Genomic DNA, 27,185 nt, shown 5'->3' with positions numbered 1-27,185 from the left:
ACACTCTTAGACATACGCACATGTACACAGACATAAACACATGCTTACACATGTGCCTCCACTGACTTCGCAGGATGTTGTGAAATGTACCCTGCAGGAACCGGGAAATTTAGATGTGTATCATTCATTAACAATCACATAAACTTTTGATAATTTAACATATGCAAAACTTAGTAACTATCAATAGTATGACTTATACTAAGTTAATTCAACAGTTTAATGTGAAACAACATGAAGAAACCACATTTATGCTTAAAGAGATTGTTTATCTCTACCTCATTCTTACGACTTTCCTAACTCATACTTCTGGCTGCTAAACCTACAAATAATCCCTCTCCATGTAAAAATTCTCAGCTTTTGGCCTCATGTTCTTTACCCCAATGTTTTAATGCCCAGAGTGTAGTTAGAGATCATTTAATTCACTATTTTTAGAGTAACATGGAATTGTGAACCAAAACTTAATGATAATGAGGACAATATTTCAGAAAAAGACAAACGTCTCCTCTGATATATTGCCAGAAATATGTGGCTGAGCTGAAGACCACCCAGAAGCTTCAATTGGCACATGATGCATCAGCGCATATGTGAGAAAGAAAGGAGAGGGGGAGAGAGAGAGAGAGAGAGAGAGAGAGAGTAAGAGAAGGAGAGAAACAATGGGGGGGGGGAGAAGACCGAAAGGCAGAGAGGAACAATGAGAAGGGAGAGAGAGAAAGAGAGAAGGAGAGAAAGAGAGGGCTAGTTACATGGAGCATTTGAAACTTGGGCTCAGTGATGTATCTTGAAGTAAAATTTGAACAGATTGTTCCAGTCTCCAAATTTGGTGTAACAAACATGATTATGCACCTATGACATCAATGTCTTCTTAGAGTTTAGCAAGGAAGTGAGATAAGTCAATGAACAATATCATAAAAAGTCATCCTGATGAATAGATATCTGGAGAGAGAAGCAAGAACCTCAATTCTTCCACTGCTAATTCTACATTGGAATTTAGGGTAGCTTCAAGCAAAGAGTTGGCACAAAACGCCTTTCAAATCCTTCCAAGTGAAGTGGCCATGTAAGTGTAAGTCAAGATGTATCAAAATGTCATGCATCTGGGGAAAAGTGAGTGTATCACTGTCAGGAGAGGGGCCTGTATAGAGGCAGAAAGTGAAGAATGAGATATATAGCCATACTATAGACTACGTAAGGGAGGAAGTGAATGTCACAATCACTTTTTGTGATTATTTTTGTGGCAGTAGCAAGCTTTTTTTTTGGTCATAAGAGATGGTAGCAAGCACAGAAGGGACATGCCCTGCTTTGCCAGCTCTGTATTATAATGAATGGAAGGAGAGGGAGTAGGGTTGAAAAACTCAATGGACTGCCCTGGGAGAGAGAATAACTTTCAAATCTGGAAAAGGTCAGTGTGGATGAAAAGAATGGTGGTAAGAGATACAAAGGGCTTTAGAGGAGGAACAATGGGAGGACTAGATAACCGATTGGATGTGAAGCTGGTGGGAGAGGATATTGCCAAAGCAGTCAAATGTCTGAGGTTTCTGGTCTGGATGACTCACGCCTTTAACAGAGATAGGGCTTTTCTACTTCCTCCCTCCTTCCATTTTGTCTGTTTTATAGCCTCTTCCTTAATTATGACATGGAATGTAGCACAGTTGCATTTGTGGTGGAGTATTCCAGTCTGAAATTAGGCAAAATCAGGTGTTAAGCTTGGTTATGTACAACTGAGAGTTAATTACACAAAGTTTGGAGCAGTGGATGGGATGTGAGAGTAAAGCAGCAGAAGGTTATGGTGCAGGGGTAGAAATATGAAGATTGGAATATGTCTACTTTTCAGGGTGAGATGGACAGCAGAGTTGGATCTACTAATTAGACATAAATGTTACCTCTTACCTGAGAGAAGAGTCTCACTATTCTCAGAAGAGTTTGGTTTGAATGCAGACCACTAAATGACCTCATTCAATTTGCTTTCAATCCAGTGAATAGTACTGGTATATAGCTAGATATTCATAAAGTTTAATGAAAAAACAAGAATCATTATTTTAATTCTGGGGCACCCTGATCAGGGATTTTATATGTGTGCATGCATGTTATGTGTGTGTGTGTGTCTACACCTCAGAAATTTGTTTCCCCTTTTAATTAAATAAAACCCATGTTTGTTGGCTTTTCGGGTGGGCTGCAAGGCCCATCTGTTTAACTAGGCATTTGCCTGATATTGGAGGGGGAGGATTGGCAAGTGTAACTGTGAATTTGAATACCAGATACAGGCTATTTAAAGCTGAATTTATCTTAATAAATACACCCAGAGGTGCTCGGTAAAAGGTAGTGTGGAAAATATCACAATTTGTGCAGAAGAGTACTTTTTTTTTTTTTTTTTTTAAGGCTGAGTGCTGCGTGATTGCGGGAAGGAGTAGGCTCAGGGAAGTTCTCTGATAATGTGTCTGGTTCCTTTGGGTCACTCCGTGAAGAAGGGCAGAGTACTTCAGTAACTGCTTGGATGTACTGGAAGGCAAAATGGTCTTCCGTTTCATAGGATGCAGTACTAACTTGAGAGCAAATAACACATAAATATGTTCTCGATAGTATGTGTCAAAAACAGTCGGCATTTAGGACCAAGAGTTGTCAATCTTCGAGGTTTTTCTAAAAGGAATTGCAATTTATGATGTGTTAGGGTAAACAGTTGGATTACGTTTCTGAAATACGTGTTCCATCAGGTAAAACCATTGTGATTACAGGCACTGGAACTGTAAGTAAGTTACGTGCTAAAAGGTTGAAAATGTAAAACAAGTATGCCTGTGCTTAACTACTAATCCCTCTTTCTATCTCCGCTGAATAAACTACAAGAAAAGGGGGGAAAGTAATGTTGAAATAATAAAACAGAAAAAGTACAGTATATCATTTTGATAAATAATAAACCTTAATACAGCTTAACGAACTGTTTTATCAGTGGTCCAGTCATGAGACAGCATTCCAGAAGTCAAAGAATTGTAAGAGAATGCAAAGGAGATATTTTAGCTAAAAGTTGTTTCTTTTTTTTTTTTTTAAATTTCTCCTAATTTCTTCTTTATGTTAGAAGGTGTCTTGTGAAGCACAGGTTGTCATTTTAGCATCCAAAATTCATTGTTCAGAAATGCAATACTTTGCAAATATAAGCAAAAGAAGAGAAACGGTTTTGGGAGTTTTGCATATGTTTGACAGCAGAAGATAATAAATGTAAACAAATCTTTAATATTTCCCCTAATTCAGTTTGTGCCATGCAAATGTCAGGACTAGAAAAACAAATCAACAAACATTTGAAGCAAAACAATATACATAACTTATTTTATAGATTAAAAACAACTGTCAAACAATTATGACCTCATGTATTAGTTGGTTGTTTTGAAATATTCCTACTAGAGTTAAAAAATGCTATGGGGCCTTTGAGTTTAAACATATTGTGTCAATCAAGAGCATATGTAATATATCTAAAGCATGAGGTAAAAATTTTCTTCATAAATTATTTCATAAATAAAAAAGTAATTTGTTTGAAAAAGTTTACAAAAATATTTGTGCTTTTATTAAGTTCTCTACAGATCTTTTGTGGTTAATGTAAATGGATTGATACAGACAACATTTTGATCTGCTTTGCTCTAACTTAAAATACAAAAAGTAACAAGAAGAGAGTTTTGATTTCTCAGGCAAACTTCAGCAAAATTGAGTCCGTGAAACTTCATTCATTAAATTTTTAAGTGACCATGAATTTGTTGGCTTTAGTACCTGGAGTGTAACTTTATACTTTCAATTAAAGGACATAATTCACGCTTAGACTTTTGACTTTAATTTTTCATATAATGTATAATTTTGGGTACACTTAATGGTCAAATTTTGTATTATTACAGGTGGACAAACACCAGCAACCTCAAGGGTTTTGTGCTTGGAAAAGCATGTAATTTAATTTTTTGAACCAATTTAATCAATGATTGTTTCATGTGAGTAAATTTACACTCTTGACGATTGCCTTGGATTTGAGGGTGACGGAGGGGAAGATCACTTCCCTTTTAAAAATGTCATTTAAATCTTGGGGAGCAGAAGGAGATTAGGGAACTAATCCTTGTGATAAATTGTACTATTTAACTTTGGCTAAGATGCTATAGTCTCAGATTTTATCAGTTGGATACCAACTTCAGCAGTTTTAGGTGGTATTAACCCTTTAAAGCCAAGCAGTCTTGCTCTTCAGATACATATTTTCAAAATGTATTTCATCTAATTTTTAGTTAGTCATGGCTAAAGAATGTTTCACTCAGACTCTTATTTTTTTTTCTGAATAAAAATGCTTCTCACTGTGCAGCGCATATTTCCATAAAAGCCGGCAACTTAATTTATGGCTTAAAAAAGAAAATAAAAGGTCTATATTTAATGTATGAATACTTTTTACAGTGGAAATTGGTGGTGGACAATATTAAATGACTCAAGTGTGGAAATATGCAGGTGGTCATTAGTAGCTGACTATGAGATTTACTGAAGATTTTGATATTAATTTTCCCGGCATGCAGGGCTATATATAAATCTAGCTCTTTCCCTAAATTAATTTAAATTGATGATAACGTATAAGTAGCTCCATGCATATGAGATCATTGTCTTCTCCCTCTTTTAGGAAATATATTGTTTGCCCGGTTGTGAAACTGTAGTTTGACTATTTCACCTGACTAGCTCCTTTATTTCAAAAGAGTTATTGCTTGCCTATTCACAAAGAGTGTATGGGATACGCCACCAAAATACTTCTTGAATAAATGCGCTACAAAAAGAAATCCCCTATCTGCGTGACCAGGCACAGGAGACAGACCTGCAGACCTTACAGAAAAAGGAGTAAGGTTTTAAATGCACAGACATTACTTTTAATTTTTAATATGACTGGTTTTTTCACTTCTGATATTACTAGGTTCAAAAACATACTCATCTTTTCTCTAAAAAAGATGCAAGAATCATTTAGGGAAAAATATTTTGGAGGAAATTACTTCATCTTCAGCTCACAGATTGTACCTCTCTAAAATTCTAATTTCAATCATTTGGTAGTTCGGAGAAGGAAGGGTGATTCTCCTTTTTAGCACAAAATTAGTTTAAACTGACTTTCACCAGAGGAAAAAAACACGCTACTTAAAGTCACCCAACTGAAGAAAATGAAGTCCAAACGCCCAAGAAATGTTTACTTAGTTTTTAACACCTACTATACTTTGAATCCTGTCATGGTAATGTTTTATGCATTGTTGATCTTTAAAAGTTAAAGAAAAAAAAAAAAAAGGACCCGTTCAATTCAGTGAACTTTATGTTGAGGCAATTTCTGTTAACAATGGGAGTAGTTGGAGATGTGAAGTAGGAAAAAGAATGTCACGCTGAATTCAGACTTAGCTCTGCCACCAAACTCCCCAAGAGCACCGTGCATCGGTCCTGCAGCATTAGAGGAATGCTATGCGCCCATTTTTTTTTCTCCCTCAATTTTATTGGTACCCTCGCTCCTCAAGAACCCATTCGGGCTGGGGCTTCTCCTCAGCTCAGAAAAACCATAGCAACCTCAGGGCGCGCTCCTGCGACGCGGGGCAGAGTTCAAGGTGCCGGCCCAGGCTCGGGAAGCCGGACCACCGGCGGCCGCGGCTAGGTGTCCCCCCGGCCGGCCGGAGGTCGCCGCGGACAACCTGCGGGGGAGGGGGCCCAGGCGCACGCACACGGACGCGGCGTCGCCTCCTCGGGAGGCAGAGGGGGAAAGTAACGAGCGAAAGGTGAAAGCACTTTGAGAGTTTCTTCTCATGGTCTCCCCCTCAGCATCTCCGAGGACTTCAGGCACCGCCGCCGCGGCCGCCACGCACCGCCCCCCACCTGCCCCCCGCGCTCCCCTGAGGTAGGTAGGTCCGCGTCTCCACCGTCTTCGTGCCGAAGCCCGGCGATGCCTGTCCTCCTTTCGCAGCCCGCACGTTCCCACACGGGGGTGGGGGAGGGAGGAGGGGGGAGAGGCGGGGCGGGAAGGTAGCCGGGTCCCGGCACCGCGCCGCTCTCATTCGCCGCGCTCCGACTCGGCCGAAGTTCTCGCGCAGCCGGCGCGCCGCGGCCGGGGCCGGTCCCGGCGGGCGGCGGCGGCGGCGGCGGCGGCGGCGGCGGCGGCGGGGCGCGGAGCCGGGCGGGGCGGCGGCGGCGACGGCGGCGGCGGCGGCGGCGCGGGGACGCGCGCTGTCTCTTTAAGGGAGCTCGGTCTGGGGTGGCGCTTTCCTCCGCGAAGGCTCCTTTGATATTAATAGTGTTGGTGTCTTGAAACTGACGTAATGCGCGGAGACTGAGGTCCTGACAAGCGATAACATTTCTGATAAAGACCCGATCTCACTGCAATCTGAAGCGTCCTCTTTTTTGGTGCTGCTCGTTTCTCCAGACCTCGCGTCCTCTCGATCGCTCTCTCGCCTTCCTATTTTCTTTTCTTTTTTTTTTTTTTTTTTAACAAAAAACAACACCCCCCCTCCCTCTCCCACCCGGCACCGGGCACATCCTTGCTCTATTTCCTTTCTCTCTCTCTCTCTCTTTCTCTCTCTCTCTCTCTTTTTTTAATAAAGGGAGGGGGAGGGCAGGGAAAGGGGGGGAGGCAGGAAAGACCTTTTTCTCTCCCCCCACCCCCAAAATAATCCAAGATCAACTCTGCAAACAACAGAAGACGGTTCATGGCTCTGGCCGCCGCGCCACCATCTTTCGGGCTGCCGAGGGTGTTCTTGACGATTAATCAACAGGTAAGGAGGGGAGGCCCGGGCGGGCCGCGGGGGGCGCGGGGGTCGCGGGGGCCGCGGGAGCCCCTGGGCCGGGCCCGGGGCGCCGCGCCGCGAGTGCTGCGCCCGCGCGCGTGTGTGCGCAAAATGTGGGCGCTCGCGAGCGGAGCGGGGAGCCCTGGGAATTAAAAGTGACTTTCTTTGAGGAAAAAAAAAAAAAAAAAAAGCCGAGGGAGAGTGTGTGCAGAAAGCCCAGCGCAGGCTTCTCGGGTTTCACATGCATTTTTCTTTCTTCCTTTTTGCGCGTGTGATTTCTTTCTTTCTTTCTTTCTTCTTCGCTGCGCCCCCCCCTCTGTATTTTCTCCCCCCACCACCCCCCTACTTTTCCTCGCCTGCCTTCTGCGGGGTCTCGGGCATCTGAGCCTTGGAAACCAGCGACTTCAAACTGCGGTAGCCCCTGGAGTCAGCAGGGTCAAGTTCAGCCGCCGGGGAGGAGGAAAAACAAATCCCCATTTGCCAAAAAAAGAAGTTTCGGGCCGGTGCCCCCTCCCCCTCGCAGCCCCACTCCCCCTTCGCTGTCTCTTTCTGGCTGATTTTGATTCTCTTCCTACCGGGCGGGCGCAGCGGAGGAGCTGGAGGTGGCTGGACCCCAGGGGCCGCCGCCGCCGGTTTTCTGGGGGGCTCCTGGCGAGCGGGGAGCACACGGGGCTCCAGCATGCAGAGTAGTAAGTTGCGCGAGCGTGGGAGGGTTGCGAGGGTCTCCGACAGGGGCCTTCGCGTGGCCCCCCAAGCGGGAAAACAGCACAGCACTCACTGGCTTTGGCTTTGAAGAGTTTGCAGAGCCAGGCTTCAAACTTTTCTTTTTTTTTTTTTTCTTTTTCCTTCCAGGCCCAGCTGGGCTGGAGGAGAGGGAGGGTGTCGCATCCCCTGGTGCACCGGCCCCCTGAGCGACGCAGGGCAGCTCGGCCGAGCGCTCTGTGCCCTGTCCGTGCCATGTGGCAGGGCCCTGCAGCCTGGTCGCTTCCGTAGGGGCTGAGGAAGGGGCACACTTCCTCTGCCGGGCGCTGGATGCGCCATGTGTCGCTCGGGTCAGGGGACACTGGCCGGTGATTAAGTGCCTGACAGCAGTGGGACCTCCAGGCGGACGGGCGCTTTGCCTGCTGTCCGGTTCCCGTGCGGGCTCTTCGACGACGCATCTTTGAAAGGCCAAGGCAGGCACCGCTGCCCCCCTCGGAGTAACTCCAGGATGCTAGGACCCCAGGAATAATTGGAGGGTGAGGCGGAGGTGCGAGCTGTTTGAAGTGCCAGGCTGTTTCCCTGGCTGGGAAAGCCTTTTTGTTAGTACCTGTCTGAGATGGTGGTATTTCCCCCCTTTTTTCCCCCCCGGGAAGTCACTAACTGCTTTATGGCCCTGGGACTCTAAAGCAATTTAAGTTAGAGGGGCGAAGACTGGTTGGGTTTCAGAGGGAATCTTGGACTTATTAAATTTTAGGACCTGCTTGACTTCCCCCTGTCTTTTTAGGCCTCAGAATTGATAACTTTGAAAGGTTTTTTTTTTTTCCTTGAGTAAGAGCCATGGATCTTAATGATGAATCACAGTTGTGATATAGAGTATTCCTCCTTATCCTATTTTGGAAAATCACGGCTAGAGTTGAAGCAAGGTAAGTGAAGTGAACAGCTTAGCGGAGTTAAGTCGGAGGCAAGTTAGGCCGACTCATTGTAGATTCACTGAACTTTTGTGAAGGCACCAGGTGAACAGGAAAAGGTCTGGGAGAGATAATAAGTACAAAGGGGAACTGCAGATAGGGCCTGGGACAAAAATTTACAAAGAAATGATCATTCTAGGCCTTGGTTGTTGGCTAAAATTTGATTGCTCAAAGCAAACATAGGAAACTTCCAACAACTCTTCAAAGTCCTTCAGCTCCCAAGATAAAAAGCTTATGGATCTTGCTGGCATCATGTTACCTTCCTGCTGGTTTTAGGAAAAGTTGATCATTTAGAAAAGGCTGCCGGAGTTAAAAATGCGAGGGACAGCAAAGGAAAGTAATGCGGGCAGCCAGTCCTTGACGTGGACAAAATGAGAATGAAAGTTTCTGAATTCACTGCTGTGAAGCCCTTGCACGCTGTTCCTTTGCTCGGAAGGTTCTCTCAGTTACTCCACCGGTTTATGTAAAAAAGCAAAAACATTTAAGGTTGTGCGGGCTTTTTTTTTTTTTTTCCCCCTTTCCCTGAGTATGCCAGGGTTGTGAATAAACACAGGGTTAGTATGGGAAGATGAGTGCTTCCTGTCTGTGGGTTGTGATGCTGACAGGACAGTCTGGAAATGATACCAACATCTTGAGAATTTTTTTTTTTTACCTTTAAGCGAAAGTTTATTAATGACATGCTTCATCTTAACAAGTCAAACAGAGTTATTAGCATTTTGTCTCTCCTTAGATGCCTTAGCTTCCTTTTTTAATGCTGTACCCTTGGATAAAAACACCTCTAGATCCAGTTAAACATACAGGGCCGCTCACGTGCCAGAGTTTGCCGATTATTTCTGGATATTAATTTTGTGAAAACAAAAGTCCCGAGGAGGAACAAGAACGACAGTGCCAGGCTATGACTTGATTTCTCTAAACCTAAGGCTCGCTGAAACTTCACTGGCACTCTTGGTATTTACCACCGGCGAGCTGATGTTTACGACTTCCTGGTATGTCTGTTATATGTTAGAGTACATGTGTGTAGAATACTTTTACACACGTAATAACTAAGTCTGGCGCTCTCCAAATAAATGGTGGAACACAGGGAGTTCCTTGCAGAAAGTTTGTCATGCCCCTGAATTATAGATGCTGTCAGACTCTGCTGCTGTTTAGGTTTTGTCCTTTGTCCCTTCAAGGTAATATTCAAGGAAAGGGGGAAAAGTGTCATGGTTACTGTGAGTGGAATTAAGAGCTCGGCATTTTGACGACTCACATTCTAAATGACTTTTAGAAGATTTTCGACAGACTTGCTTTATATAAAACAGGTTAGGATCCCAAAGTGCAAATCGTGAGTTACTCGTGCCCCTGTGGTATATGTGGGCTTGTTTTTTTTTTTTTTCTTTTTCTTTTTTTTTCTTTTCAATCAGGTACCACCACTCCTGAGTTTATGCTGATTGCTACCTTGTAGGGCTCTCTTCTACGCATAAGGAAACATTCATTCATAGGAAAACCTGTAAAACAGGGAAGTGGAGTCGTGTGTTGGAAAGCTGCGTTTGAGAGCCTAGTATTCCAGGGATGTTTCTGTTACTGTTATGTGTGTGTGCATGTGTACACAGAGATTCAAACTGCAGTTTCCAGCTAATGGTTTGTACTTTTTTTTATTAAGAAATAAGGCAAATGGGGTTGGTTCTAAATGAACTTTTAACCGTCTTTGTTGAAGTAAATAAACGTTGCTCAAAGTTTCAAAAGATCTTGCAGCAAATGATTTTGAACTAAAACTTTACTTTGAATTGGAAATGGAGATAAATATTGATGATTGGCCTTTAAACACTTTTGATTATACATAGGTTAAATTAGTTTTTTTACTTCAATGCCCCTTTTGATAGCAGACAATAATATAGCAACACTATGCTATTGTATGTAAAACAAAATAGACTTGAAGAAAGTTCTGGGCAGGTGTCTATTACTGATTTAGAAGGAAAATTATTATTTTTATAATAAGTGAGGTACTTAAAATGAGTGTCACACATTAAAAGTGATGCACTTAAAATAAAATGAGTGGCTCACATTAAAACATATTCTTATTAAGATATTCTCTGGTGTGTAAAATGAAGCCATTCATTCAACAGACTGACAGCTTTCCACTTGGTGTTTGCCTTTGCTTAATTTAGTTTCCGCAGGACAGCTAGTGTGGTAGTCTGCATCTGTTTTTGGCAGGCATAGAAAACTATAAACCCAGACAGTTCTGTCCCAAATATTGCAGCTCAGAAGTTGTAATCAATTTGATTAAAAAAAAAAAAAAAAAAAGGCACGTTTTAGGAGCTTGTTTTCTGTTGTTCCTCCTTGATCAAGTTTTCAGGTAACAGAGGTTTGTTTTTCTTCTTCTATTGCTGCTTGCTACTAATACCATTGAGAACTAGTTCTGAATCTTGTTTACTTACCTCATCTTCCTTATTTACTATTTATTGAAATTTGAGGAAATCAAATGACAGCATCCCCAAGCTAGTTTGTACGTTGCTTGTCTATGTGATAACAACACTGATCTTTCGCTATCATACAGAAATAATGAATGCTTGCTTACTATTTTGATTTGTGGAATATTGGGTCTCCCTTTAAGTATGAAAAGAAGATTTTCTTCTAGCCTTTGCCAAGTAAAAGTACCCTTCTTTAAGGGTACTTGTAATGGTCATGCATTTAAAAGATTAATGCACTTTGCAATTTTTATGCTTAAAAAATTGGGCCGTATTTTTTATAATTATCAAAATCATTTGTCTCCTAGAAACTTGACCCGCCGATTAAATATGCCGATATATCAATGGTTGTTTTCTAGTGGCAAGCAATGCTGAATACAGAATAACCACTGTAAAAAATTTACCCTTGACTGTAATTGGGTCTAAAACCATTTGTTGATTTGTATAGACAATTCTATGAATTGTGAGCTTTCTAAATAATGTTGTTAACGTTACCATTATGGCCACCTTTCGTTGTCATAGTGTTCAGTGATTCTCATATCCCTGAGAACTGAACTGGTTGGTCTTTGATTCGGTCTGATGGGCAACATAGAACAGAACTTGATTTGGGTTAGAACATCATCGGGCATACACAGACTCTTACTGAAGTTGCAGAGAGATCTGTGGGTGAAAATTATCGCAATTGTTAATCGCCGTAGCTACAGTAACTACTATAATAGCGAAGTCTGCTTCTTCTTAGCCCACTTTTTTTTCCTCTTCATGAGCCCAAATTCAAGTAGCAAAGTAGCAAAAGAGAAAAAAAAAGAAAAAAGGAAAAGAAAAGAAAAAAAGAGATGACATTTTGTGTGTACTTCAAATTTGAAGCGTCGTTAGAGATCATTTTCTGATTCAAAGCTATAATTGAAATACAAATAACATCGAAGCACCCCCAAAGAAGACATTAAGTATATGCTTGTCGTTCTTAAGTACATTTTGTGGAAAAAAACTTTTAATTTTTAAAATGTTTCTAGCTCTTTAAAAACCTGCAGTAAATACTTTACAAGTGGCTAGACACCTTCCCTGGTGGTTTAGTTTATACAAGCAGGAAACTTTCTCTCCTACTCTTTCTCTCTCTCTTTCTTGTTTTCTTTAAACCAACTGACGTAATGCCAAACTTTGCTTTAAAAGAACAGACAGAAGTAATTGGTAGCTTTTAACTTTTAATAATGTTCTGGATTGGTTTTAGTGGCCAAAATGACATTTTTTTTAGGAAAAAAAAAAGTTCAAGTAAGAACGGGCTTGTGGCCTGAGGAAGAAGGGCTCTGTTGATGCAGTTATTTTTATTCTTGTTTTTCAATCTGTTATTAAAACTCTTTCCCGCTGAGCACTGCTGGATTTCTCCAATTGCTCTTTGTGATGGCTGGTGCATTTCAGGTTACCGTAACTTAAACAGTTTTTAGGTTTGAGGGAGAGTGGTATTTGTGTTGCCTTGCTTTTTATTTGGAGGGAAAAACATTTGTTTTTGCTCCAATCGAGATTAATTAATTAAGGTTATCAGTGGTGACAGGTCAATGAGTATGTTTGCATAAAGAATGCTACACCTGTTAGAGCCTAAAATGTGGAAGTTTAATTGTGACATTAATCATTTTTATGTGCAGAAGAAGGAAAATAGGTGAAAAATACACTTTTAGATTGAAAGCATTAGTATTAAGGTTGGTGTCTTTCCACCGAGAGTCAACTTTTTCTCCTTATAGTTTTAGAGAATTATTTTTAACCCTATTTATCACATAGTATTTTTAGTTTCCTTTTTTTGTCTTCAAAAAAACACAAAAAGTCATTTTCTCTCTTTCTGACCTTGCACAGGCAAAGCGAACTTTGTCCAGTTCAGAGACATCTTGGTGATGTTGATTGACACCAGGGCAACTTCACAGGCTGGCAAGTAGGAAATTGTGTTCAGTGGGCAAAAAGACGTGTGCCAGTGTTCCCTTAACTTCCTTGGGGAAAGCCACTGTACTCAGAAATGGGGCCCTCCACCCTATTTGGGGGTCAGAACTGACAATCTGTATTTCCGATGTAAGTCGTTGCTGAGGTTTAAATCTTAGGGTCACTTGTCCTGGACTCTGCTTTTAGCCCCAAATTTGTTCCCAAGAGGTTTTTTTCCTTTTTTTTTTTTGTTTTGTTTTGTTTTGTTTTTTGGTCTCCTTCACCCAGAGCACATTTAAGAAATAATACGTATTGAAAATTAGGTATCCCAGAGGAAGAATACAGTCTTTAAGGCATTTAAAATTATCATAAAAAGGCATTCTGCCTGTTTGGCACCCTTGAGGCATTCTCTGCTTAGAAATGTGACAGTTTTGATTCAGTATATTATGAGAGTCTTCGTTTTTCTGGCGCAATCACAGGCTGTACTTCAAATCAGAGGCATTCCTGCTTTGCTCCCCGCTCCAATACTTAGGGATTTGTCAGGAAAAAGTTAAGGGACTTAAGCTGTCCGTTGTTCTCACCAGCACGGTGGAAGTTTCTTGGAGTTAAGTCCTGATTTTCGTTTTCTTTTTTTTTTTATAAAGTTTTCAGACATAGATTTCAAGTAATGGGTATGTCTGTCGTTCGCTTTTTATGGCATGAATGTTGGTTTGTTACTTGAAAACTGAAAAAGTAGTAAAATTTAGCCAGAAGGGGGAAGGCAGAGGTGATGTTTGGAGCTGCAGTCCCCTTTAATATCAGCAGCTTGTTTACTGTTCAGTGGCAGGGAGGGGTGGTGGGGGAGGCCTTGTGGAAGATGATACAAAAAAAAAAAAATCCATCAATTGCGCATATGGTCCCCTCCCCTTAAGGTTTACTTAAACAATATGTTTCGGTTTTGCCTCAAACCATTCTGCACCACCTCTGCTGCAAGAATCCAGCACTATCTTGGTTCCTGAAAGATTAAGGATGGCATTTTCTGTTATAGAATGAGCAACAGTGTTGTTTGAGCAAAGGTAACACATTTTGGTTTGTGTAATTTTTTGGGAGTTAGCAGTTGGATACCTATAGTATGACTGAGAGGAGTTTCAGCAGTATAAATGCCTGCAAATGCCTGCAAGTATCCATGATAGCTATCCTAGGCTTGATGTATTGGTGATATACGTGCATGCTATTGTAGGTGTGTTTTATGTATGTAATGTATGTAGTGAACCCATAATACTTAACATACACCGTGATGGAATTTAATATGCTAAGCCATTAACTCTACGCTGTAAGCATGAATCTTCTGACCTGCTTTATGAAGTCTAGAAGTTTGAGAGGAGTATGGTGTTTAAACATATTGAATCCATCCTTATCATGCTTACGTCCACACTGAATTGACTAAGAAAATTTTAGAAATGGAAAAAACTATACATCACAATGTCACCTTCCTGTGTATTTTAAGAAGTGCTTCTGAGATCATTTGTTACAAGTCCCATTTCTGTTGAGAGGAGCAGCAGTTAAAGGACAAGGCTGTTTCTGAATATGTCATTTAATGGGCTGGCGCTTTATAGTTTATAATTCTGTCATCTCAAAACGTTATGTAGAAATAATATGGAACATGTAAAGACTCCGTACTATGACCCAATGCATTTTTCCCTTGGGTGATGGATTCTGTGCGTCACCCAGATGTGATGCTGTTTGCCAGGCTTGTCATACTGGTTTTGAGGGTTGCTGTACGTCCTATTTCATCGAGCAACACAATACAACAACTTTGGTATCTAGGTAATTGACACAGTCAAAATAGACTCTGGAAAGTGTTCCAAACACTTTTAAGAAACACAGAAGTTAACTTATATATTCGATCTGTTTAACACTTGAATAAACAAATGATTCATTGTCTGCTTTTTAAACCTTCCCAGAGTAGTGTTAGAAGGAGATATACAAGTGTCTACAGCTTATTTTCCATTTCTCTTTTCTTTTCTTTGAAGGGAGTATAATTCTCTTGTTTGCATTAGCAATTTCTGTATCTGTTCATTACTTTGTAAGCATGCTAGTGAATAGTGAAGTATTATAAAGAATAATAAGCAATTATATTATCTAATGTATATGTCTTGAACTTAAAAATATTAATATTATTAAATTGAGTATAAAATATCCAGGCGTGAACCCAATATAGGATGATAGGTAGCACCACAACTGCTATTTAGACACTGTAAACAGCTGTAGAAAAAGAGAAGGGAAAAGTATTTCGACTGAGTGCTGTTCTTACTTGAAGGATCTGGACAGGATGTATGATACTTAGAAATCAATAGAGAATTATAATATGTGCTTCTTGATTAGACTGTACAATATAACTTTCCTTGAATTCTTGTGAATCAGTATTTTAATCTTGGTGTATTACTTAGGAGATCAGATATATCAAAATAGTATAAATAGGTATGACAGAAGTTAGTTTGTAGAATCCAGTTTCTCTATTATATGATACACTTCATGTGCAGAGGGTTCAAGCCTGACTATCTAGTTGTAGGTTTTTTCTTTTTCTTTTTTTTTTTTTTTTGTGTGTCTGGGCTGTGCACGAGTGTAGCATATGAACTTGTGACTTCATGTTTACTAAATGCATGTACATGCACAGACTCTATTCTCACTCATATAGAGTGTGTTTGCATTACAGATATTACATAGAGCTTTAGTGTATTACATATTTTTTGAAATGACTTTAGTCTTTGTAACATCCCCTTTCCTGACTTAATGCATCCCAACATCTATCCCAGGGTTAATTTAATTATAATTTTGATTCTGAGATGAGGACAGAATTGGCAAAACAAATTAAAAACCAAATTCTACTTGTGCCTATTCTGTGATGTCATTATCCACACATTATCATCTTAAGCTCTGCAAGATGTAGAAATGAATTTATCAGCCCATTTTTTTTTCAGTACTGTTAAGTAGCTCTGAACATAAAAATGTTCCTAAAAGACAGATTGGTATTTGTTTTATCTTCACTTTTTTGTTGTCATTACATACTTTTGAAAGACAATCCAACTCAGTTTACTTTAAAAATACCATTTAACTGATGAATGTTATGATCAGTATTATATATTAATTTTAATTTTCTCAGTACACATCTAATTATTGAATGCTTAATAATTCCTTATGAATTATTTATTGCTATTTCTTTGAAATGTTTAATACCTTACTTCTCTTTTCTATATGGCTACTGAAGTTTATAGTTAATAAATTTATTATAAAGTATACATGAATAATTATATTTAATATTATCTTTTTCATTGGAAGCCTACTGTTTTTAAGGATGATTGCAAAATTGGCTCCACAGTTCTGAAAACTGAGGAAAATTTTAGAAAATAGATGGGTTAAAGTGACTTGTGTCAGTAGTTGCATATTCAAGTAATGAGTTACATGAAATATTTTCTGTAACTTTTAAGCAAATAGTTAAGAGATGTTTCTCCTTTGTATTTAGGACGAGTCTGCATTGCATTCTTTAGATACAAGATGTGGTAAATGACTATAAGAAATTCCCTGTCATCTAAACCTCACTTACAACAAACTGTTTATTTTTCTCTCTATCCAATTACTGTTTATTCTATTTTTAAATGTCCTGTTCTTAAGAAAATTTATGCTGTTGAAAGAATGCCCTAATTATTTAAAGCATATTTTACTTTTGTGTGTGTGTGTGTGTGTGTGTGTATTTTGATAATCTGTAAAGAAGAAACAGAGGATTTCAGGCCAGTAGTAAAAACCATAATGTGCACATTTTATGTGTATATGTGGGCCATTATTTTGCATGTTCATTTGTCAAACACTTAACTCTTTATTGTGACATGTATGAAGGGACTTCAGAAAGTTCATGTAAATGGGATAATCTTATTTGGAGACAAAAAATTTTCAATTCACGCATCCCAGGAGTCTTATCAAAGTCTACAGAAAATGCGTATTAGGAAGAAAGTATGCATACTTTTTTTGTACTAAACTAAGGTTTTTTTGTACTAAAACACACTTATCATTAATTTCATTCAGTTTCCACAAACTTGTTGACGTATTCTCTATTTGTATACACTGACAGACACACATACCATGCGCTTTTTACTTGCAGAATAATGATTATCTCTTTGTTAACATCCCATCATGTGTCTCCATACTAGTCTCACTCCCAGAATAATTTAGTGTAACATTGGCAGTACTACAGTTTTTAAAATGAGACTGATGATGATTACAAATGGAGAACTGGAGTAGATATTAGTGTAAGCAGGTGCTCCTTCTTTTTGTTTCTCTCCTTCCTGATTCCTTCTGAAGTGCGTGCGCATGCACGCTTGTGCAGACACACACACACATACACACACACACACACACACATGGAAGGGAGGCCAGAGTATCATACAATCCATGATACTATGGGGGAACTATTGCTGCATATGGCTTTATTTGTTTAAATATTTTTGACGTAGAAAACTTTGACCTCTTCGCCTGTGGTACTTGGGAATTTTATATAAACTCCTATAGGGTTGCGCTCAGTGGTTCCTGCTTTGCGTGACCAAAAGCATTCTCTAGCTTCTGGTGTGCTGCTCGGCTGTTTTCCTTCAGGAATGGACCATCCTGTGAGTTAATTTGGCATCTGGAACCCCAGCTAGAATGCTGCCTTTTTGAAAACCCTCTGGATCGTTTTCAGAAGAGTAAGCAGAGATCGGGCACTGTGTGAAGTCGTTGATTTTGAGGATGCTAAGGAAAATTACGCTGAGACCAAGCATGCTTCCTCTGGATTATTCTGGCATGCTTCATTATCTTTTTTTTTTTTTCCAGTTTTTTCTTTTTTTCCCCTCCTACCCCTGTTTAAGATATAATATTTCAGTTTCTTGAGGAGTTAGGATTTATCTTTTCAGTGGAAAAGTGTGCCAGCTGTAAGATTCTTACCTACATTTCTTGGTAATAGTAATGTTTTGGGCACGGCGGTGTAAGATGAGGAAGAAGCTTCTATAGAGTAAAATCATAATTTGACTTTATTATTTAATGTGTAGCAGACCTTTGCTGCTCCTTTTATGAGAAAAATGTGTTAAATAAAATTGAAATAAATTATGAAATTTTGAAATAATTGTTAGCACCAACTATGACATATTTCTAGCAAAAAATACTAAGATGATTTTAATTATTCAGTGCTTGTACTAAACTCTGGACTTCAGGTCTATGCATTTAATCATGGGTGGTGCTGGAAATGTGTGTTACCTTGATTTAGTGGAAAGGAGTACTTAAAAGATTCACCACATGGGTATATTTATATATATATATGATTATATAATACGTGCCAATTATTACATTATCGATTCTCTGAGGTCTTTGGTAGCTTATATTCACCAACATCACCACAGGCTGCTTTGACCTATTTATGTGTTGAACCAGTGTTGTTCAACAAATGATTGCATTTCTATCAAGGTTTAGGGAGTGCTGGGAGCTAGAACAGTGGCCATCGACCAAGGAGAGTTCTCAGGTTTGGAATTCGAAACTATCATAGTAAGAAGACATAATCAGAGTGGTCACCTTTTGTAAAAGTTAGTTCTATCTTTTGCGTCTAGGAAAATATAACACTGAATGTTTGCTTTTTGTATGTTTTGTCTCTAAGCAGAGGAAGCTGACAGTTTTATGTTTTAAGTGCCGAAAGTTGTTCTTGGCTAAGCAATCCCAGAGTTAATCACTGGGATGTTAACTTGAATTTTTGTCTTTGAAAAAGCTTTTGATTTTTAAAACGAAATATGCTTCCTTGATTTCCAAATTGATATCCTGTGCTCTGGATTGGTTTTGAGAGAAATGTTTTCTAAATTCTCTTGGATTGCTTGAAGTCTATTGATTTTGAAATATTTAGATTCTTTTTTTAAAAATTTTTTAGAAAGGACGGGAAATAATCTTCAGGGATTTCTTAACATAGAACCCTTATTATTTCTCATAAAATAGAAATTTAATTTTGCATTCATTTAGTATTCTTTTTTTCTTTTGTGATTTCTCTTTAGAAAGACATTCTGATGCATTAGAAATTATGAGATCAGTGATTTCAGTTCTCCTGCCACACCTTTCCATGATCAGATATTTTGGTCATTTCTGAGTCACTAGGAAGAAATCTTTTCACATGTCATTTTCACACTTTTATTTTTACTTCAAATAAATGGTCTTGGAAAATCATATAATCATTCTTTATAGTTGATGGAACGTTATGAATGGTGTAAAATGACATGACATTTAGTTGCTTCTCATTTAGCTCTTAAGCATTTTTGTATCTGTTGATTGAAGGAAAAAGAAATATGGCCAGCTTTGAAATCAGTTTAAGATAAGTTCTGTGGACTTGTTCAAAAGTAGTAAGAAAATATGAAAAACTATCAATGCATTACACTAAAATAAAACCTGGATATAGAGTGGACTTTAATCTTAACATATTTTAATGTAAAGATCTTTTAGTAAAAAAAACTTTTTCTGGATTTATTTTCATTTTTTTCACTAACTGCTTTACTTAAGATGATTGACATTCTTAAATTACAATTATGTAAAACAAATAAGTCTTCTGCCATAAAGAAATGACATTTATAAAGAAATGACATATCTCATTTGGGATAAATGCATTGGGTCCTGAAGAAACAGATAGCAACCTGAAAATGTAGTATACCTAATACAGGAGCCATAGTACATAGTAGTCCTTGAAAAGAATCCACTGGGGAAATTATAGTTTGCCACTGGTGGTAGAGAGAATTTTACAATATGTGGTACCTGCATTGCTGGAAATGCATACACTTAAACCAGCCACCTCCTTGTTTGGTTCTTATGATAGGCAAACATTTTGCCAGCATTTTTTGATAGAGTATAATCACAACAGTGTTGTGGAATTAGAGAAATTAGAATAATGTGATGATTTCCAATCATGTTTAATGTGTTATTTTGAAAGTATAATTTAAAACATTTATCCACTTAAGGTATAATAGAAGAGCCAGGCCAATGTTTTTAGATTTAATGCAAAGCTCCTAGTTTCAACACTGAAAAATTCAACAGATCCTTTTATCTTTTTTTTTTCCTAATAGGGCTTTATTTGCATAAATGTCATTGCAGAAATAATTGATCAACTTGTTTTGATAAGAGATGATCTTGTTAGATATTAAAATTTTGAGCCCAGTAGAAGCTACAATTTATTTCATTAGGTTCTACCAGCCAAACCATGTAGGAAAAGAAATAAACAGAAGAATAAATCGAATCATCTATCCAAGGTTAGATGTAGGATGAATGGTGGAGTCTCTGGGAGAGTTCTTTTAGTTCTGTGATTTTGATATAAAACTTGCCCCCCTACTGATGTGCCTGTTGTGTGCATGGGTGTGTAATATTCTTCTTTACACAAAAGGATGAAACAGGGATCTAGGCTAAAAAATCCTTTAACAGTCTTTTGTTGTGAAAAATCAGGCTCTTGCCAATGAAACGCTGCTATTCCCAAGGGCTGAATTTTCCTTGGCTGCTCAGTTTAAAATCTGCTGTTCAAGGTGGTTTTGTTTTGCTGTTTGCTTTTCTTTAGTTCAAGTATACTCACAGTGACCATAGGGCTGTATTTTATTTTGAGTGATAGACAGAACTTGAACTACTATCCAGTCTAACATAATCATTATTTTAGAAGCACTAAGACTGAGGATAAAATTAGGTGCCTGCATAAAGGACTGAACTAGAATCGGTGTCTGACCATCCTAATTTCTGTGTAAGATACTAGACAATTTTGATGTTTGTTGAGGAAATCTGTCTCATACTTGAGACACATTAAGCTTTATTTTTCCTTTTGCAAATGGCTATGTGCAGAATTAAGATAACATTAGTAGGCAGCGAATACTTGATGATCACCAAGTGAATCGCTTGACGTTATATTATTTCTCAATACCTTAGGAAGACATAGGAATTGGACATGTAATCTAGAAGCTGCTGGAGAAAGTTAAAGAGTTACTGCAGAAAATCTAGACTTAATGTTTCTTTGAAATACCTTAGCAGTAGAAACCTCTTTGGATTTACTGAAAGTCTGGTTGGTACTGAAACATTGGCTATGCAATTATCCTTCATAAGAAGCTTGCTTTTATTACTCATCTCCTTTTAGCTTAAAATACCTCCACCATTTATCTATGTGGAGACCAGTTTTTAAAAAAATGGTCCGTTTGATTTTGTGCTTCTTTCCCCCCTGGAACTGGACTTTTCTTTCTTCATATCGACGATAGGCCCCTGTGGCAGGTTGAAAAACTGTGGCCGGCGTGTGTGAGATTAGGCCTGAAATGTGCAATTACTTATCAAAACGTGTGGTTGAGAAACCATTCATGGCATTTTACATAAACTCCTCAGAATTTTAAAAAAAATAAACAAATTAATGAAAGAATAATAAAAGAACCTCATTTATTTTAAATGCTCTTCTTATTAATCTTGTCTTGAATGATAACGTTCAGCTTCAAATGTAGTAAAAATGAGATATTTAAAAATAGAGATGTATACCTTTATTTTCTTTTAGAATTTCTCCACTTTTCATTTTCAGCCATGGTCTGGCTGTGTAACTTTTACACCATTAAAGTTACTTTATTGATTGTAGTTCATTTTAATCATTTACTTTGTTATATTGGAAAGATAGGAATTTCCTGTCTTCTTAGACTTCTGGAGTATTCTACTTAAAATCTTTGATTCTTCTTATCTTTCAGTCTGTACAGTTGTATTCTGTAATCTAAGGAGTAAATGCAGCCTGCTCTCCATAAGTGAAGTTTACAATTTGTAACCCCAGTGCTACTGCCTTGTCCATTTCTGGGTTTTTCAGTAATTGTGGTAAATTCCTTGTGGAAAGGTATTGACTCCCAGACAGTCCCTGAGCTGTTGATGAGGACAGCTCCGGGAGTGACTTTGGAAAGCAGAGAGAAATGTACTTGGAAAGGGGCTAGGCTGGTCCCCGGTCTGCATTTGACCGCCTTCATTCCAGATTGCGAGGTGAAGATGATACAGTGCTTTCAAGGGTATCGGTTTTTCTCTCTTTATCTCTTGCACGGTAGCCTTGCCTCTTTTTTATGATTTGGTTTGGTAGTTTTATTTCATTGAAGTTTCTTTCAGGTGGAAAGTCTATAAATAGCTTGTAACTGTGAAGGTACCTAAAAGTATTCAGGGAAAACTGACATTAAGAGAGAAATTTATTTTGGTGCAAAAAAAATTGAAATTTGTGCATAATTTTTTTAACAATACACAATCTCCATAAACTTTTTGAAGACCCCTTGTATGTGTGGAGTTAAAAAATTTTATAGACCCAAATAAACTAATTTTTAATTCCAGTTTTCTGTGACCTTTTTCAAGTACACTGGTAGTTACTCCTTTAAAATGAAAGTTTTCTTGTAGAAAATAATTATATTCATTCAATCAGAAATAATTAATTAAACGAGAAAGTCATGGAATGATCTTCGATATTAAAAAGCAGCTGTTTTGCAGTGGGAGAAGGGAACTTTTAACTAGTGATGCTGACCATCTCACAAAATCTCTCTCTTGGTTTGGAGAACATATTATATGAAGAAATGCCAGAAAATCTCATCGTTCTTACCTAGCTAGCTTGTTTTTTCTCTTCTCCTCCTCTGACTATATACAGCAATTGAATTTATTCTCCATTCCAATTGTAAATTGTAATTTAACATCCATTGCATACCTGATAAAGCCATAGTGAATTCTATCAATGATTACCTTACCCTAGTATTTCTTAATGTTCTGGAATTTGTTTTTCTATTCCATTCTCCTCCTATATACCAAGTATCTCTTTTTCTTTTTTGATTTGGGTAGATTGGAATCATATCATGTATACTTTGCCTTGCAGGTAAGAATAAGGCTAACTAGCTCTTACTTTTTGGGCTTTGTTTCTCAGGAAATACTCCTTTTTTGCTTTCAAAACAGGTCCTATTCAGATGGAGTTCTACTTGTAATAGAATTTGCCTTCCTGATAAATCGGTATATAATTCAATTTATTTTCCTCCCCGAGCCACAACCAGGCCAAGGTGTTCACTACTTTTGGTAAATCCCGTGCCAGACTGTCAGCTATTTTGTACTTGCTCTTATGGCACAGTATTTGTGAACAAAGGCTGTCCTGGATATTTTATGTTGATTAAAGGACATTATCTTCTGCCCATTTTTTAAAAAAGATTTTATTTTATTTATTTGAAAGGCAGAGTGACAGAGAGAGAGAGGCAGAGACCAAGAAAGAGATCATGATTCTACTTATTCACTTTGCAACTGGCCACAACAGCCAGGGCTGGGCCAAGCTGAAGCCTGAAGTCTGGAACTCCATCCAGATCTTCCACATGTGTGGCAGGGACCCGAGTACTTGGGCCATCTTCCATTGCCTTCCCAGGCACATTAGCAGGATCAGAATCAGAGCAGCTGAGACTCGAACCGGCACTCATATGGGATGCTACACCATGATGTTGACCCCCACAAATGCAGTTCTGTGGCTTGTATATGGCTAAGGAAGCTGAGAGAGAGGTTAGGATTTTAGGTAACATTCAAAAATATTGGGTATAGCTCCTTAGAAAAATACAAGATAAAATAAAAGACTACGTTTTATTTTTTTCAAGATAGATTTTTTTTGTTTTTAAGTGGTATGGTACAACGTCAAAACGTTGGTCTTTGAGATTTATTAATTAGAACGTTTCTAAGCCAGATATGGAATCCAGTCTCCTTTTTTTAAGATAAAAGATAAACCTAGTCAAATATAAAAATAACCTCAGAGTGGAGAAAAGATTGAATGCTTGAATCTGGGTTTTATTTCATGTAAGTCCCCGTTGGTGAGCTAAGTGAGGCCTGCCAAGGTTTCTCTGTGTTGACACTGCTGTACTGGAGTCACCAGTAGCAGTGTGGAAGCCAGGCGCCGATGGTCTTCCCATCTGACTGCATCTCTCAGATGAACTAGCGGCTGCCAGCTGCTCCCTTGAGTGTCCTCTCCTGGCTGGGCTTCCAGGACACTGCATCTCTGCCACACTTGTTCCAGTCTTTTCTTGATGTTCCTCTTAACTCTCTGCACTTTTCCTTGGGGATTTTATGCTTTCAGCTTTTGATCTGCTTGAAGTAAATCCAGAACCTTTATCTCTATACCTGATCTGGCTTTGAGTGTCAATGCCAGTGGCCTTCAACCTGCACAAGCACATGCTGATAAACTTGTTTATCACCAGTAGTGTGGCATTCAGGACACTCTGAGCTATTTCTGATTTTCCAGTTCCATTTGTGCTGCCCCGTGTATTCCAGCCACAATGTAAGTGCTCACGAGTCCCAGAGCGTTCCCAGACTGGCCTTCATTCATATGCTTCTCTCTTTATAAAAGGCCTGTCATCCAGCCATACCATAGGAGTTCTACCCTCCTCCTTAGAATATCGACTTCTGTACACTGTCTACCTGAAACCTTCCCCTTCCACTCATTCAGAATTAACTGTCCCTGCCTTGTGATTCTGTTTACCGATGGCTTTAGTGTGGGGTGTACCAGAATCCACTTGGCACTGCCAGTTTGGGGAGAGTCAGAGCAGGCCCACTTCACCTTTCTTCTCTTCACCAATGCCTTGGGCGCACTGGTCTATCAAAAGTGTTGCATCAAATTAGCACATGAGGGAGGAACACATTGGCCCCAAAGCCTAGGACTCTGAGGTGTTGGGAAAATTGTGAAATTGGGTTGTCAACTTTCAGAAAGGAAAAGGATTATCTGGTGTTGCATAATTAACAGACACTTCTTGAGGTTTGCCCCGATGTCTTGTTTTCAAAGTATAATACCACTGGTTACAACTTGGTATGTTGGATTTTACAGTGTGCTTGCCAATCCTGCGCTTGACTGATTTATGTCAGTTAATCAAGCAGGACAGTGTCTATGAAACTGAGGCAAAGGGAGGTCCCCAAAACATCCAACCCCGTAGAAAAATGAAAACACAGATTGCCTTGTTGTGCTCTGTGTGTATTACAGCTGAATCTCCATGAAGCAGTTGAAGATTCAAGGTGGCAAATGATGTGCCCTTAAAACATTAAGGGTAGCCATGTTAGGCTCCAAGGTCATGACTCAAAAATGTGAAGCTTCCACATACTGAATATCTTGCAGTCCAGATGTTGTGCCATGCTGTTGAGGAAAGTGGCTTCAGGATGAAGGCAGCGTGTATGTGGGTCTGATGCAGAGGTGCTGAGGGGACAAGAATAATTTAGACCTTTAGAAGGTCTGAGAAGAATGTAGGTGGATAGGGTTTTCTGGGAGCTGGGCAGAATCACAGATAATGTTGCTTTGGGATGCCCAGATTTCTGGGGGTGAAAGGATATTGGATTTCCCTTTGCCCTGTTTAATATCTATATCTTCCCCCAGCAGATAGCCAGTAAAGTGATAACTGAACACTAACTGCTGAGCTATTTCTCATGTTGGAACAAGAATGCCTGAGACTTCTGAATGTTTGATTTTTACTGATCACCTTTAATTTCATCTCAAAAGCTGGGGAACAATTTTGAAGGATTGTTTTTAAAACCATCTCCTTGGCCTCTGTTTTTTTTTTTTTTTTAAACAACAAAAAAACTTTTATCTGAGAATTGGGAAGTCCCTTTGATTTCACATATGACTGTGTTAAGCACTTAGATATTTTAAATAGTTCTGAAAAATTATGAAGGCTTGTTCTTAACTCTGCATTCCCAAATCTGTACAGACATGGAACCATGAAGGGGTAATCAAAGAGAGGATCTATTTAATGAACTTCTTTGCTGCTGGGACAGTTCATTACTTGTAGGACTCACACTTATCTATTTCTTCCTCAAAAACAAAACATTCCAAAGCTTCCTAGAAACCTTAGCTAATTGCATTTTTCAAACATACTTTTCTGATGTCACCTCATGTCTATCAGCAGCTTCACAAATCCTTTGAAGGAGATAGTAGGATTTTTTAAAAGTAATGTCTGCCGAGTTTTGCACACCCTTTAAGTGACAGTAGAAAGCGTTCCACCAAAGAGTTCATTCTAGTTAATAAGTGGGGTTTTTAAATCTCTCTGTACTTTTCCACAACTGAAGGGGTGCATACTTTTGGTTGAAAGTGAGTAGGCGAAATTCAGCCCTGCTGTTCTGGTAGCCGTGGTGGCTTTGAAATCTCTTTATTGCCGTTTCATAATCCCTGACATGACTGTCCAGCTCTCATGTCTGCTAAATGCAGAAATAGAGGAAGGAAATGTATGTTTTGGCTCCATTCAAATGTTCCTTATCAGACTCTTTGTAGGAGTGGATGCTGTTGAAGATGCCTCCATTTGCCAGCTGGACAGCATGTGTGCTGGGCCAGTTTCCTGTCTGCTAAAGCTGTGTGGTGCCCTTTAACGAAGGGGAGGAGGACATTATTAAATGTGTCAGCCTTACTGTTTTCACTTGTGAAAATCAGAGAGCAGAGGGCATGCAAACTTTGCCCAAAGGCTGGACATAGTTTGCATAGAAATGAGCTCTGTGTAGTAACAACTGATTTGGTGGATGCGTAGCTCGCACTGATCACGCAGTAAGAGTGAGAGCAGCCACAGGCCATTAGGTGAGTTAGGTTTACAGGGGAAAGGCTGCTTACCAAGAGGTTAGTCTTCCATGAGGGGCCATCTTAACATGCTGATCCGTGGCTCATGTTGTGAGTCAAGCGTGTTGTCTATGCCTGAGATCTTCGTGTTCAGGAAGAAGAACACCCTAACAGGTAGCAAGCAGCAGTCAGGACTTGAACCCAGGCAGCCCAGCCTGGGACCCGAGGCTTACCAAGGAGTTCTACTTTTGTTGTATGGTGGGCTAGCAAGGTTTGGATCCAGCGCAGTAATAGTTTTAATGATTAGGTGACTTTTTTTGCCTATCAATACTGTTCTGTCTCTGGTTCCTCTTTGGCCTTAATTCATTGTCAGGGAGATAAAACGATCACCTTGGTAAATCAGACATTAAAAAAATATCTTCAGTAATAACTCTGGAAATAACCAACATATTCTTTCTGAATAGAGATGGCTGCAATCCCCTATATTTTTTTTTAAAAATCTATATTAATCTAAGTAACTGCTGCTTCTTGGCTCCATTACAGCAGAAAGGGCTGTGATCAACAAACTCTTGTTAAGGGGAAGCTGTTGAATGACATGAGGATGTGGTACTGGCCGGTTAATCCTCATGGCTTTGTGTTTCTGAGTGTATTTGCACTCAGGGTAACCACCTCTGCTCCAGATGGGGTCTTGCCTGTCTCCAGTTCTGGTGTGGCTTATGTGTGTTACAAAGACATCAAAAAGACAAGAGTGGTTTGGGTTAAACTTAAAAAACAAATAGCTTTATCAGTTACTAACCAGTTTGTCTCTTGATTTTGTTTTTTAAGTAATTTCTATTATATGAAAGTTTTAAAGACCCAGCGCGCTTTCGTG

The 27,185-nt window shown here is 39.2% G+C and overlaps 1 protein-coding gene across 5 annotated transcripts in view; it reads left to right on the top strand.

The window, feature by feature from the left end:
- The first annotated feature begins 6,129 nt into the window (after nucleotides 1-6,129).
- Nucleotides 6,130-27,185, top strand: part of TRPS1 (transcriptional repressor GATA binding 1) — a 269,427-nt gene continuing 248,371 nt past the window's right edge. For 2 of the 5 annotated variants that reach the window (XM_070075419.2, XM_051843995.3), the window contains exon 1: nucleotides 6,130-6,734. Coding sequence is in view for 3 of the 5 variants with exons in the window: in XM_008255841.5 (XP_008254063.2) it covers nucleotides 8,296-8,371 (76 nt within the window). In the remaining 2 variants the exon portion in view is untranslated. Of the gene's footprint in view, nucleotides 6,735-7,136; nucleotides 7,436-7,503; nucleotides 8,372-27,185 lie in introns of those variants that run through there. The other 3 variants (XM_051843993.3, XM_008255841.5, XM_051843997.3) reach the window with 3 other exon arrangements.

The sequence above is a fragment of the Oryctolagus cuniculus genome, chromosome 6 (assembly GCF_051225735.1).
Source record: "Oryctolagus cuniculus isolate XC-2025 breed Fujian yellow rabbit chromosome 6, ASM5122573v1, whole genome shotgun sequence".
Taxonomy (NCBI): domain Eukaryota; kingdom Metazoa; phylum Chordata; class Mammalia; order Lagomorpha; family Leporidae; genus Oryctolagus; species Oryctolagus cuniculus.
This window is presented reverse-complemented; position numbering and strand designations above follow the sequence as displayed.